Source organism: Homarus americanus, unplaced genomic scaffold (assembly GCF_018991925.1).
Source record: "Homarus americanus isolate GMGI-L3 unplaced genomic scaffold, GMGI_Hamer_2.0 scaffold52806, whole genome shotgun sequence".
NCBI classification, from domain to species: domain Eukaryota; kingdom Metazoa; phylum Arthropoda; class Malacostraca; order Decapoda; family Nephropidae; genus Homarus; species Homarus americanus.
In genome coordinates this window covers 3,057,220-3,071,302 of record NW_024720773.1, presented here as the reverse complement: position 1 = coordinate 3,071,302, position 14,083 = coordinate 3,057,220, and the positions used below count along the sequence as shown (strand labels likewise).

The following is a 14,083-nucleotide window of genomic DNA, read 5'->3' as shown; positions in this document are numbered from 1 at the left end:
TCCTGTCTATTGCCATCTCAACTGTCTGTTCGTCGGCGTGGTGTTTGAATGTAAGCCCGTCTGTACTCTTTGTGTCGTCAAATCCGTCTGTCTTTTCCTGTGTTGGCGTGTGTCTGCCTGTTTGTCTAATGTGAACCAGTCAGTCAGCTGTCTGTCTGTCATGTTAGTTGCCATATTGTCTATTTGTGCATGTATGAATCTGTCTATTTTTGTCAACCTCCTGTCTGTTTCACTGTCTATATTCACCCTGTGTCTATTGTAGTCATCTTCTCCATGCATTCCTGTTATTATCTTTTTATCTCTTCTCCTTTTCCATGTACAGTCACCCACAGGAATAAGTATACACTGTAGCTGGAAGGTCGTCTGGTAACGTTGAAACTGCGCATCCAGACGCATGATGAAACTCAGCTACCCACCCCACCTGTTATCTCTAACTATTTTCTGTTTACCCTGCTTTATTCTTCTATTTACTCATCTTCCTTCCTTTACTAATCCAAACAACATTAAAAAAAATGTAGGCTAAGAAAAAAATGGGGGGAGGAGGAGGGTGCCGTACGATAACTGCATTCGCAATCGTGGGCTGACAGCGTACAGCGAATGAGGGTGCGCCAAGTCTGTAGACTTGTATCGTTTTCCAGCGTAAATAAAATTGTTAACTAATGCCTTCCTAAAGAAACCATTGACATGGGTCCAGGTTTGTTCCACTCTACGAATTTTTTGCGATTTTTCCACCAAGTTTGATGAAAAACAATTGTGCTGTTTCGGCTGCCCAGAACAGACACACACACACACACATGCCTAATCCTATAGTATATTAGATTGAAGCTGTAGTCTTAGTTGTAGTTGCAGCTGTAGCTGTTGTTGTAGCTGTAGTTTTAGATGTAGTATATGTTGTAGATTTGGTTGTAGCTGTAGTTGTAGCATTATCTGTAACTGTAGTTGTATCTAGTTGTAGCTGTAGCTATAGTTGTAGTTGTACGTGTAGCTGTAGCTGTAGCTGTTTTGGCGCTGTAGTTTTAGATGTAGCTGTAGTTATAGCTGTAGCTGTGCTTGTAGCTGTAGTTTTAGATGTATCTGTAGTTGTAGCTGTAGGGCGTGGATACTGAACAGGAAACATCGGGTAAGCATTAGTGGCACTGAATCCGTCTGGGGTAACGTCATTAGTGGAATACCCCAAGGCTCAACGCTTTGACCATTACTATTTATTATATACATAAACGACATAGATATAGGCGTAGACAGCAACATAAGTAAATTTGTTGTCGAAAATAAAATAGGGCGTGTAATTAAATCTGACGAAGACTGCAAAACTACTGGAAGATCTAAACAAATTTTTCGCATGGTTTGATAATAGCAGATGAAAATTAATGTAGACGGTTGTGTAGTACTTAGTCTCGGATATATAAACAGAGAAAACAGATGCTAGATGAACAACGATGTTATAGAGAAATCCGAAAGATTTACGAGTAATGATAAGTAGGAATCTTTAACCAAGACAACAATGTGTATTTGCTCGAACCAAGGCTAACAAAGTACTTGGGTTCATACAAAGGAGGGTTAATTACAAGACTAGCGAGGTTATCCTAAAACTATATCTTGCGCTTGTGAGACCTCACTTGGATTATGCATTTCAGTTGTGGTCACCGTACTTCAGAATGGATACTGTAACAATGTCATAAGTTTCCCGCCACTTGAAAGTTCCCGCCAATTTTAAGCCAATAGTATGAAGGCCTTAGGACTGTATTCGACCAATGAGAAAGCCTATGAGGCGTGACGTCATGAAAGTTTTGGTCCCTTGTGGGCCCACCCAGAGTCTGCGTTTGGTAAGAGTTAAGTGTGGTTGTGTCCTGGATGTCACCTCCTCATACGGCGGCTATAACGTGAGTACCTATTTAGGTTTGATCCGTTTCCCGAAATGTATTGTGAATAATGGACCCCTTGGTTAGGCAAGCTAGGAATTTCGGTTTATTGTTTTGAGGTGTAACTGTTCAATTTGAGTAACGTCGTTAATAAACGAAGAACCATTATGATTAGTTCTCAATTTCTTTGTGTTGACTAAAACATTGTCATGCATGTCTTTGGTATTATGCAGTAGTGCGGTGAGTCCTGTGCACGATAACTATCCTATATTTCCCCTCTGTGAAGTGTGTGTGTGTAGGAGGGCCAACTGTAAGCATAACCACAAACCGTTAGTCCTGTACTCCCCCTCCCGTCACACCCTCCTCACACGTAAACAATTACCTTCCTCTCCACTTCTCACAAGTATAAGTAAAAGAAAGAGTAAGAGAAAGAAGAATATATAAATAAATAAGTAAATAAACATAAAGAATAAAAAGGCAATAAAAAAGTAAGTTGTTACAAAATTTTACATTCAATATAGGGACATATAATCCTATATTTGTTACAATACGTCTTAATCTGCACCCCCTCGAGAGGCGTGGAGTGAGGGGCGATATAATAGAGGTGTATAAATGGAAGTCAGGGCTAAACAAAGGTGATATAACAAAGGTACTCAAACTACCCAAACAGGAGCGAACTCGTAGCAAAGGTTTTAAATTAGACAAATTTAGATTTAGGCGCGAGGTAGGTAACACTGGTTTGGAAATAGAGTAGTGGATGAATGGAACAAGTTATCAAACATCATCATTAACTCGAATACGCTGGATAGCTTCAAACATAGGTTGGGTGGATATATGAGCGATAGGGGTTGGGTGTAATTAGGACTGCCCAGTATGGGCCAGTAAGCCCGCTGCTGTTATGATGTTCTTATGTTCTTTACGTGTATCTGTACTTGTACTTGTAGATATAGCTGTAGCTCCAGTTGTATCTGAATAGTGGAACTTGTAGATATATCTGTAGCTGTAGTTGTAGCTACAGTTGTAGCTGTAGTTGTAGCTGTAGTTGTAACTGTAGCTGTAGTTATAACTGTAGCTGTAACTATAGATGTAGCTGTAGCTATATTTGTGGCTATAGATGTAGCTGTAGTCATAGCTATAGTTGTAGCTATAGTTGTAGTTGTACCTGTACTTGTAGCTGTACCTCTTGTTGTAGCTGTACCTGTAGTTTTAGCTGTCGTTGTAGCCGCATTTGTAGCAGTAGTTATAGTTATAGCTGTACTTGTAGTTGTAGTTGTATCTGTAGCTGTTGCTGTACTTGTAGTTGTTGCTGTAGTTTCAGCTGTAATTGTAACAGTATTTGTAGCTGTTGTTGTTGTATTTGTAACTAGAACTAGTCGTAACTATAGCTGTAGTTGTAGTTATACTTTTAGCTGTAGTTTTAGCTGTAGTTCTAACTGTACTTGTAGCTGTAGTTGTTTTTTATAAAATGGCTGTAGTTGTAGCTTTAGTTGTAGTTGTAACTATAGCTGTAGTTGTAGATGTACAATGTACATGTAGTTGTAGCTGTAACTGTACTTGTAGTTTTAGCTGAACTTTAGCTGTAATTGGAGCTGTAGCTGTAGTTGTAACTTCACTTGTAGTTGTGACTAGCTGTATTTATAGCGAGAGCTGTAGTTATTGTTAATATAGTTGTAGTTGTAGTTGTTAATATAGTTGTAGTTGTAGCTGTAATTGTAGTTGTTAATATAGTTGTAGCTGTAATTGTAGCTGTTAATATAGTTGTAGTTCTAACTGTAATTGTAGTTGTTAATATAGTTGTAGTTGTTAATATAGTTGTAGTTGTAGCTGTAATTGTAGTTGTTAATATAGTTGTAGTTGTAGCTGTAATTGTAGTTGTTAATATAGTTGTAGTTGTAGCTGTAATTGTAGTTGTTAATATAGTTGTAGTTGTAGCTGTAATTGTAGTTGTTAATATAGTTGTAGTTGTAGCTGTAATTGTAGTTGTTAATATAGTTGTAGTTGTAGCTGTAATTGTAGTTGTTAATATAGTTGTAGTTGTAGCTGTAATTGTAGTTGTAGTTGTAGCTGTAATTGTAGTTGTTAATATAGTTGTAGTTGTAGCTGTAGTTGTGGCGGTAGCTGTAGTTGTAGCGGTAGCTGTAATTGTAGTTGTGGTTTTAGCTGTAGTTGTAGCTGTAGTTACGATTGTAGTTGTAGCTTTGGTTGCAGCTGTACTTGAAGTTGCAGCTATAACTGTAATTGTAGCTCTAGATATAGTTGTAACTATAATTGTAGCTCTAGATATAGTTGTAGTTTTAGCTATAAATGTAGCTGTAGTTGTAGCTGTAGTTGTGGCTCTGATTGTAGCGTAGTTGTAGCTGTGTTTGTAGCTGTATATATAGTTATATTTGTAATTGTAGCTGTTGCTGTAGCCGTAGCTTTAGTTGTAGCTGTGTTTGTAGCTCTAGATATAGTTACAGGTGTAGCTGTAACTGTAATTGTAGCCCTAGATATAGTTGTAGTTGTAGATGAAGCTCGTCATAACAACTGGTGTGTGTTTATGGTTGTAATCTCTTCACTGTTGTAGTTGCATCTTGTTTTCTTTCCTTACAACTATCACTGACATAACAGGTCAACCTCACCTGTTCAGTGTGGCTATAATGTTGTGTGGAAAATTGTCAGTAAACGGACACGATATATAATATAATGGAAGCCGCTCGAAATCGAGGATGGCCGGCCCAAGGGCCACCTAGGTGTGTATTTGTTTAAGGTGTAGAAGCTGTCGCCAACACAACAACCACACCCCAAGTTAAAGAGCTGCAGTGTTAAGGAATAGTCCGAGAAGACCGGACAACTGCACTGGCTAACCATTACCCCGGAATACGATCTGCACATCGATTAACATCCAGATCCCCACTTAATGTCTGGTAGACAGGGAGGCAAATGGCGTAAAGAAACTTACCCATAGTTTCACCCTGCCCGAGTACCGAACTCGGGTCCGCTCGCTTGCCAGGTGAAGATGCTGACCATTACACCACGGACACGAATAACACAAAACACACACTACTGTGTGTCCCTCGTTCACGTTGTATTGACCGCTTCATCTTGTTCTTTATCTTTTAACACAGAGAGGAGAATAAAGGTTGAGACGATCACATCACTGTTAGACTTACATCACTGTCAGACTTACATCACTGTCAGACTTACATCACTGTTAGACTTACATCACTGTCAGACTTACATCACTGTTAGACTTACATCACTGTTAGACTTACATCACTGTCAGACTCACATCACTGTTAGACTTACATCACTGTTAGACTTACATCACTGTTAGACTTACATCACTGTCAGACTTGCATCACTGTCAGACTTACATCACTGTTAGACTTACATCAATGTCAGACTTACATCACTGTTAGACTTACATCACTGTTAGACTTACATCACTGTCAGACTTACATCACTGTTAGACTTACATCACTGTCAGACTTACATCACTGTTAGACTTACATCACTGTCAGACTTACATCACTGTCAGACTTACATCACTGTCAGACTTACATCACTGTTAGACTTACATCACTGTTAGACTTACATCACTGTCAGACTTACATCACTGTTAGACTTACATCACTGTCAGACTTGCATCACTGTCAGACTTACATCACTATTAGACTTGCATCACTATTAGACTTACATCACTGTTAGACTTACATCACTGTTAGACTTTACATCACTGTTAGACTTACCTCACTGTCAGACTTACCTCACTGTCAGACTTACATCACTGTTAGACTTACATCACTGTCAGACTTACATCACTGTTAGACTTACATCACTGTCCGACTTACATCACTGTCAGACTTACATCACTGTCAGACTTACATCACTATTAGACTTGCATCACTATTAGACTTACATCACTGTTAGACTTACATCACTGTTAGACTTACATCACTATTAGACTTACATCACTGTTAGACTTACATCACTGTTAGACTTTACATCACTGTTAGACTTACATCACTGTTAGACTTTACATCACTGTTAGACTTACCTCACTGTCAGACTTACATCACTGTTAGACTTACATCACTGTTAGACTTACATCACTATTAGACTTACATCACTGTTAGACTTGACTTACATCACTGTTAGACTTACATCACTGTTAGACTTCACCTTACATCACTAGTCAGACTTACATCACTATTAGACTTACATCACTGTTAGACTTACATCACTGTAGACTTACATCACTATTAGACTTACATCACACTTACATCATTAGTTAGACTTACATCACTGAATTACATCACTGTTAGACTTACATCACTATTAGACTTACATCACTGTCAGACTTACATCACTATTAGACTTAATCACTATTAGACTTACATCACTGTTAGACTTTACATCACTGTTAGACTTACATCACTTAGACTTACATCACTATTACAGTAGACTTACATCACTGTTAGACTTACATCACTGTTAGACTTTCATCACTATTAGTCTTACATCACTGTTAGACTTACATCACTGTTAGACTTACATCACTGTTAGACTTACATCACTGTTAGACTTACAACACTATTAGTCTTACATCACTGTTAGACTTACATCACTCTTAGACTTACATCACTGTTAGACTTACATCACTGTTAGTCTTTACATCACTGTTAGACTTACCTCACTGTCAGACTTACATCACTATTAGACTTACATCACTGTTAGACTTACATCACTGTTAGACTTACATCACTGTTAGACTTACATCACTGTTAGACTTACATCACTGTTAAACTTACATCACTGTTAGACTTACATCACTATTAGACTTACATCACTGTTAGACTTACATCACTATTAGACTTACATCACTGTTAGACTTACATCACTATTAGACTTACATCACTGTTAGACTTACATCACTGTTAGACTTACATCACTATTAGACTTACATCACTGTCAGACTTACATCACTATTAGACTTACATCACTGTTAGACTTACATCACTATTAGACTTACATCACTATTAGACTTACATCACTGTTAGACTTACATCAATATTAGACTTACATCACTGTTAGACTTACATCACTGTTAGACTTACATCACTATTAGACTTACATCACTGTTAGAATTACATCACTGTTAGACTTACATCACTATTAGACTTACATCACTGTCAGACTTACATCAATATTAGACTTAATCACTATTAGACTTACATCACTGTTAGACTTTACATCACTGTTAGACTTACATCACTGTTAGACTTACATCACTATTACAGTAGACTTACATCACTGTTAGACTTACATCACTGTTAGACTTTCATCACTATTAGTCTTACATCACTGTTAGACTTACATCACTGTTAGACTTACATCACTGTTAGACTTACATCACTGTTAGACTTACATCACTGTTAGACTTACATCACATCACTGTTCAGACTTAGACTTACATCACTGTTAGACTTACATCACTGTTAGACTTACATCACTTAGACTTACATCACTGTTAGACTTACATCACTGTTAGACTTACATCACTGTTAGACTTACATCACTGTTAGACTTACATCACTGTTAGACTTACATCACTGTTAGACTTACATCACTATTAGACTTACATCACTGTTAGACTTACATCACTGTTAGACTTACATCACACTATTAGACTTACATCACTGTTAGACTTACATCACTATTAGACTTACATCACTGTTAGACTTACATCACTGTTAGACTTACATCACTATTAGACTTACATCACTGTCAGACTTACATCACTATTAGACTTACATCACTGTTAGACTTACATCATTAGACTTACATCACTATTAGACTTACATCACTATTAGACTTACATCACTGTTAGACTTTCACTATTAGACTTACATCACTGTTAGACTTACATCACATCATCACTATTAGACTTACATCACTGTTAGTTAGACTAGACTTACATCACTGTTAGAGAGTCTTACATCACTGTTAGACTTACATCACTCTTAGACTTACATCACTGTTAGACTTACATCACTGTTAGTCTTTACATCACTGTTAGACTTACCTCACTGTCAGACTTACATCACTAGACTTACATCACTGTTAGACTTTACATCACTGTTAGACTTACATCACTGTTAGACTTACATCACTGTTAGACTTACATCACTGTTAAACTTACATCACTGTTAGACTTACATCACTATTAGACTTACATCACTGTTAGACTTACATCACTATTAGACTTACATCACTGTTAGACTTACATCACTATTAGACTTACATCACTGTTAGACTTACATCACTGTTAGACTTACATCACTATTAGACTTACATCACTGTCAGACTTACATCACTATTAGACTTACATCACTGTTAGACTTACATCACTGTTAGACTTACATCACTATTAGACTTACATCACTATTAGACTTACATCACTGTTAGACTTACATCAATATTAGACTTACATCACTGTTAGACTTACATCACTGTTAGACTTACATCACTATTAGACTTACATCACTGTTAGACTTACATCACTGTTAGACTTTACATCACTGTTAGACTTTCCTCACTGTCAGACTTACATCACTATTTGACTTACATCACTGTTAGACTTACATCACTATTAGACTTACATCACTATTAGACTTGCATCACTATTAGACTTACATCACTGTTAGACTTGCATCACTATTAGACTTGCATCACTGTTAGACCTACATCACTGTCAGACTTATATCACTGTTAGACTTACATCACTGTTAGACTTTACATCACTGTTAGACTTACCTCACTGTCAGACTTATCATCTACATCACTTAGACTTACATCATCTTACATCACTGTCAGACTTACATCACTGTTAGACTTACATCACTGTCAGACTTACATCACTATTAGACTTTCAAGACTTACATCATTGTTCAGACTTACATCACTGTCAGACTTACATCACTATTAGACTTACATCACTATTAGACTTACATCACTATTAGACTTACATCACTATTAGACTTACATCACTGTTAGACTTACATCACTGTTAGACTTACATCACTGTTAGACTTACATCACTGTTAAACTTACATCACTGTTAGACTTACATCACTATTAGACTTACATCACTATTAGACTTACATCACTGTTAGACTTACATCACTGTCAGACTTACATCACTGTTAGACTTACATCACTGTCAGACTTACATCACTGTTAGACTTACATCACTATTAGACTTACATCACTATTAGACTTACATCACTATTAGACTTACATCACTGTTAGACTTACATCACTATTAGACTTACATCACTATTAGACTTACATTACTATTAGACTTACATCACTATTAGACTTACATCACTATTAGACTTACATCACTGTTAGACTTACATCACTGTCAGACTTACATCACTGTTAGACTTACATCACTTTTAGACTTACATCACTATTAGATTTACATCACTATTAGACTTACATCACTGTTAGACTTACATCACTGTTAGACTTACATCACTATTAGACTTACATCACTATTAGACTTACATCGCTATTAGACTTACATCACTATTAGACTTACATCACTATTAGACTTACATCACTGTTAGACTTACATCACTGTTAGACTTTACATCACTGTTAGACTTTCCCACCTGTCATACTTACATCACTATTAGACTTACATCACTATTAGACTTACATCACTGTTAGACCTACATCACTGTTAGACTTTCCTCACTGTCAGACTTACATCACTATTAGACTTACATCACTGTTAGACTTACATCACTGTTAGACATATATCAGTGTTAGACTTACATCATTGTTAGAATTTACATCACTGTTAGACTTACCTCACTGTTAGACTTACATCACTGTTAGACTTACATCACTGTTAGACTTGCATCACTGTTAGACATATATCAGTGTTAGACTTACATCACTGTTAGACCTACATCACTGTCATAGTTGCATCACTATTAGACTTACATCACTGTTAGACTTATATCACTGTCAGACTCACATCACTGTTAGACTCACATCACTATTAGACTTATCAGTTTTAGACTTATATAACTCTTAGACTTATATCACTGTTAGAATTATATCACTGTTCCTTAATTCACTGTCAGATTTCCATCAGTGTCAGTCTTACATCACTGTCAGACTTACGCCATTGCCAGACTTCATCACTGTTAGATTTGTATCACTGTCCTTTACATAACAGACAGATTTACGTCACTGTTAGACTTATGTCACTGTTAGACTTACATCACTGTTCCTTACAGAACTGTTAGACTTACATCACTGTCAGACTTATATCACTGTTCCTTACATCTATGTTCATTATATCACTGTTAGACTAACATCACTGTTAGACTTGCATAAATGATCCTTACATCACTGTCAGACTTGCATCACTGTTATAGTTACATTAATGTTCCTTACATCACTGTTAGTCTAACATCACTGATACACTTACATCACTGGTAGACTTCCATCATACTCAGACTTACATCACTGTCAGTTTTATATCACTGTTAGATTATGTATCAATGTTATACTTACATCATTGTTAAACTTATATCACTGTCAGGCTTACACCACTTTTCCTTACTATGCTGTTACTTATATCACTGTTAGACTTAAATCACTGTCAGACTTATATCACTGTTAGACTTAAATCACTGTTAGACTTATATCACTGGTGGACTTACATTACTGTTAGACTTACATCACTGTTAGACTTATATCACTGTTAGACTTAAATCACTGTTAGATTAAAATCACTGTTAGACTTATATCACTGTTAGACTTATATCACTGTTAGACTTATATCGCTGTTATATTATATCACTGTTAGACTTACATCACTGTTAGATTTATATCACTGTTAGACTTAAATCACTATTAAAGTCACATCACTGTTAGACTTATATCACTGTTACACTTACATCACTGTTACACTTACATCACACTCAGAGTTACATCACTGTTAGACTTATATCACTGTTAGACTTATATCACTGCTAGACTTAAATCACTGTTAAAGTTACATCACTGTTAGTCTTATATCACCATTAGACTTATATCACTTTTAGACTTACATCACTCTTCTTTACATTACTGTTACTTACATCCCTGTTAGATTTACATCAATGTTAGACTTACATCACTGTTAGCTTACATCACTATTAGACCTATATCACTGTTAGACCTATATCACTGTTAGACTTATATCACTGTTAGACTTACATCACTCTCAGACTTATATCACTGTCAGACTTATATCACTATCAGACTTATATCACTGTTTGACTTGTATCATTGTTGGACTTAAATCACTGTTAGACTTACGTCACTATCGGTTTTATATCACTGTCAGACTTATATCACTGTCAGACTTACATCACTGCCAGACTTCATCATTGTTAGACTTTTATCACTGTACCTTACATAACAGACATATTTACATCACTGTTAGATTTACGTCACTGCTAGACTTATATCACTGCTCCTTGCATCACTGTCAGACATATATCACTGTTCCTTACATCAATATTCCATACATCGCTGTTAGACTTACATTAATGTTCCTTACATCACTGTTAGACTAACATCGCTGTTAGACTTACATCACTGCTCCTTGCATCACTGTCAGACTTACATCACTGGTAGATTTATATGACTGTTAGGCTTACATCACTGTTAGATTTACATCACTGTTCCTTACATCACCGTCAGACTTATATTACTGTTCCTTACATCACTGTTCATTACATCACCGTCAGACTTATATCACTGTTCCTTATATCACAGTCAGACTTATATCACTGTTCCTCACACCACTGTTAAACTTATATCACTGTTAGACTTGCATCACTGTTCCTTACATCACCGTCAGACTTATATCACTGTTCCTCACATCACTGTCAGACTTATTTCACTGTTCCTTACATCACTGTCAGACTTATATCACTGTTAGACTTGCATCACTGTTCCTTACATCACCGTCAGACTTATATCACTGTTCCATCACTGTCAGACTTATATCACTGTTCCTTACATCACAGTCAGACTTATATCACTGTTCCTCACATCACTGTCAGACTTATTTCACTGTTCCTTACATCACTGTCAGACTTATTTCACTGTTCCTTACATCACTGTGAGACTTGCATCACTGTCAGACTTACATCACTGTTCCTTACATCACTCTTCCTTACATCAGTGTAAAATTTGTATCACTGTTAAACTTATATCACTGTTAGACTTATATTACTGGTCCATTCATCACCGTCAGACTTACATCTCTGTGAGTCTTATACCACTGTTCCTTTCATCACTCAGACTTACATCACTTTTAGACATATATCACTGTTCCTAATCACTATTAGACTTCCATCACTGTCAGCCTTACATCACTGTCAGACTTATATCACTGGCATACTTATATCACTGTTAGACTTATATCATTGTTCCTTACATCACAGTCAGACTTACATAACTGTTTCTTATATCACTGTTACATTTACATCACTGTCAGACTTATATCACTGTTCCTAACATCACTGTTAGACTTACATCACTATCAAACTTACATCACTGTTTCTTACATCATTTACATTTACATCACTGTCAGGCTTACATCTCTGTCAGACATATATTGCTGTTCCTTACATCATTGTTAGACTTACATCACTGTTAGACTTACATCACAGTTCCTTACATCATTGTCAGACTTATATCACTGTCAGACTTATGTCACTGTTAACCTTATATCACTGTCAGACTTACATCACTGTTAGACTTAAATCACTGTTCCTTACATCATTGTTATAATTGTATCACTGTTAGCCTTATATCACTGTTCCTTACATCACTGTTAGACTTATATCACAATTCCTTACATCACTGTCAGACTTATATCACTGTATCATACATCACTGTCAGACTTATATCACTGTTCCTTACGTCACTGTCAAATTCATATCACTGTTCCTTCCATCACTGTCAGACTTATAGCACAGTTCCTTACATCACTGTCAGACTTATATCACTGTTCCTTACATCACTGTTAGACTTGTATCACTGTCCCTTACATCATTGCCTAGACTATTATCATTTTTAGATTTATATCACCATCAGACTTATATCACTGTTACTTATATTACTGTTTGTACATCACTGTTAGAGTTACATCAGTTTCAGACTTACATCACTGTTAGACTTACATTACAGTTAGTGTTATATCACTGTTAGCATTACTTCACAGTTAGAATAACATCACTGTTATACTTACAAAAGATTCAGACTTAGATCACTGTTAGACTCACATCACTGTCAGACTTACATCACTGTTAGACTTACATCACTGCTAGCGTTACATCTGTGTTAGACATACATCACTGTTAGACTTACATCAGTTTTCGATTTACATCACTGTTAGACTTACATTACTGTTAGACTTGCATCAGTGTCACACTCACATCAGTATTAAACTTGCATCACTGTCAGACGTACATCACTGTTAGACTTACATCACTGTCATACTTACATTACTGGTAGATTTACATTACTGTTAAACTTATATCACGGCCAGACATACATCACTGCCAGACATACAGCACTACCAGACATACATCACTGCTAGACATACTTCACTGCCAGACATACATCACTGAAAGACATACTTCACTGCCAAACATACTTCACTGTCAGACATACAACACTGCCAGACATACATCACTGTCAGACATACAAATCCTGCCAGACATACAAATCCTGCCAGACATACATCACTACCAGATGTACGACAACACCCAGTAAGGCGTGACGTCAGTTGAAAATCAATAAAGATGTTTTTGTCGTTACTTCACTTCTGCTGAGTTATGCAGGAGTTCACTGCCTTACTGGTATATTTGTTGCTTTTTATTATTTTTTATTGTTTTTGTATACTGTTGTGCTTAGTTTTATTTAGGTTGTAGTTTCGTTCAGGTTTTTGTTGTTGTTTTTGTTCTGTTTTTGTTTGATGTTGTGTGGAGGCTAGTGCATTGTGTTGTTGTTATTGTGTGGAAGCTAGTGTAGTGTGTTGTTGTTGTTGTGTGGAGGCTAGTGTAGTGTGTTGTTGTTGTTGTGTGGAGGCTAGTGTATTGTGTTGTTGTTGTTGTGTGGAGGCTAGTGTAGTGTGTTGTTGTTGTGTAGGGGCTAGTGTA

At 36.4% G+C, this 14,083-nt stretch overlaps 1 protein-coding gene across 1 annotated transcript in view; it reads right to left on the bottom strand.

Annotated features, from left to right (window-relative positions):
- Positions 1–814: 814 nt before the first annotated feature.
- Positions 815–14,083, bottom strand: part of LOC121861118 (galactose-specific cell agglutination protein gsf2-like) — a 13,830-nt gene continuing 561 nt past the window's right edge. The window contains exons 2-4 of the mRNA XM_042358681.1: positions 3,473–4,228; positions 2,780–2,979; positions 815–909 (exon numbers count right to left, since the gene is read on the bottom strand). Coding sequence (XP_042214615.1) covers positions 815–909; positions 2,780–2,979; positions 3,473–4,228 — 1,051 coding nt within the window. The remainder of the gene's footprint in view (positions 910–2,779; positions 2,980–3,472; positions 4,229–14,083) is intronic.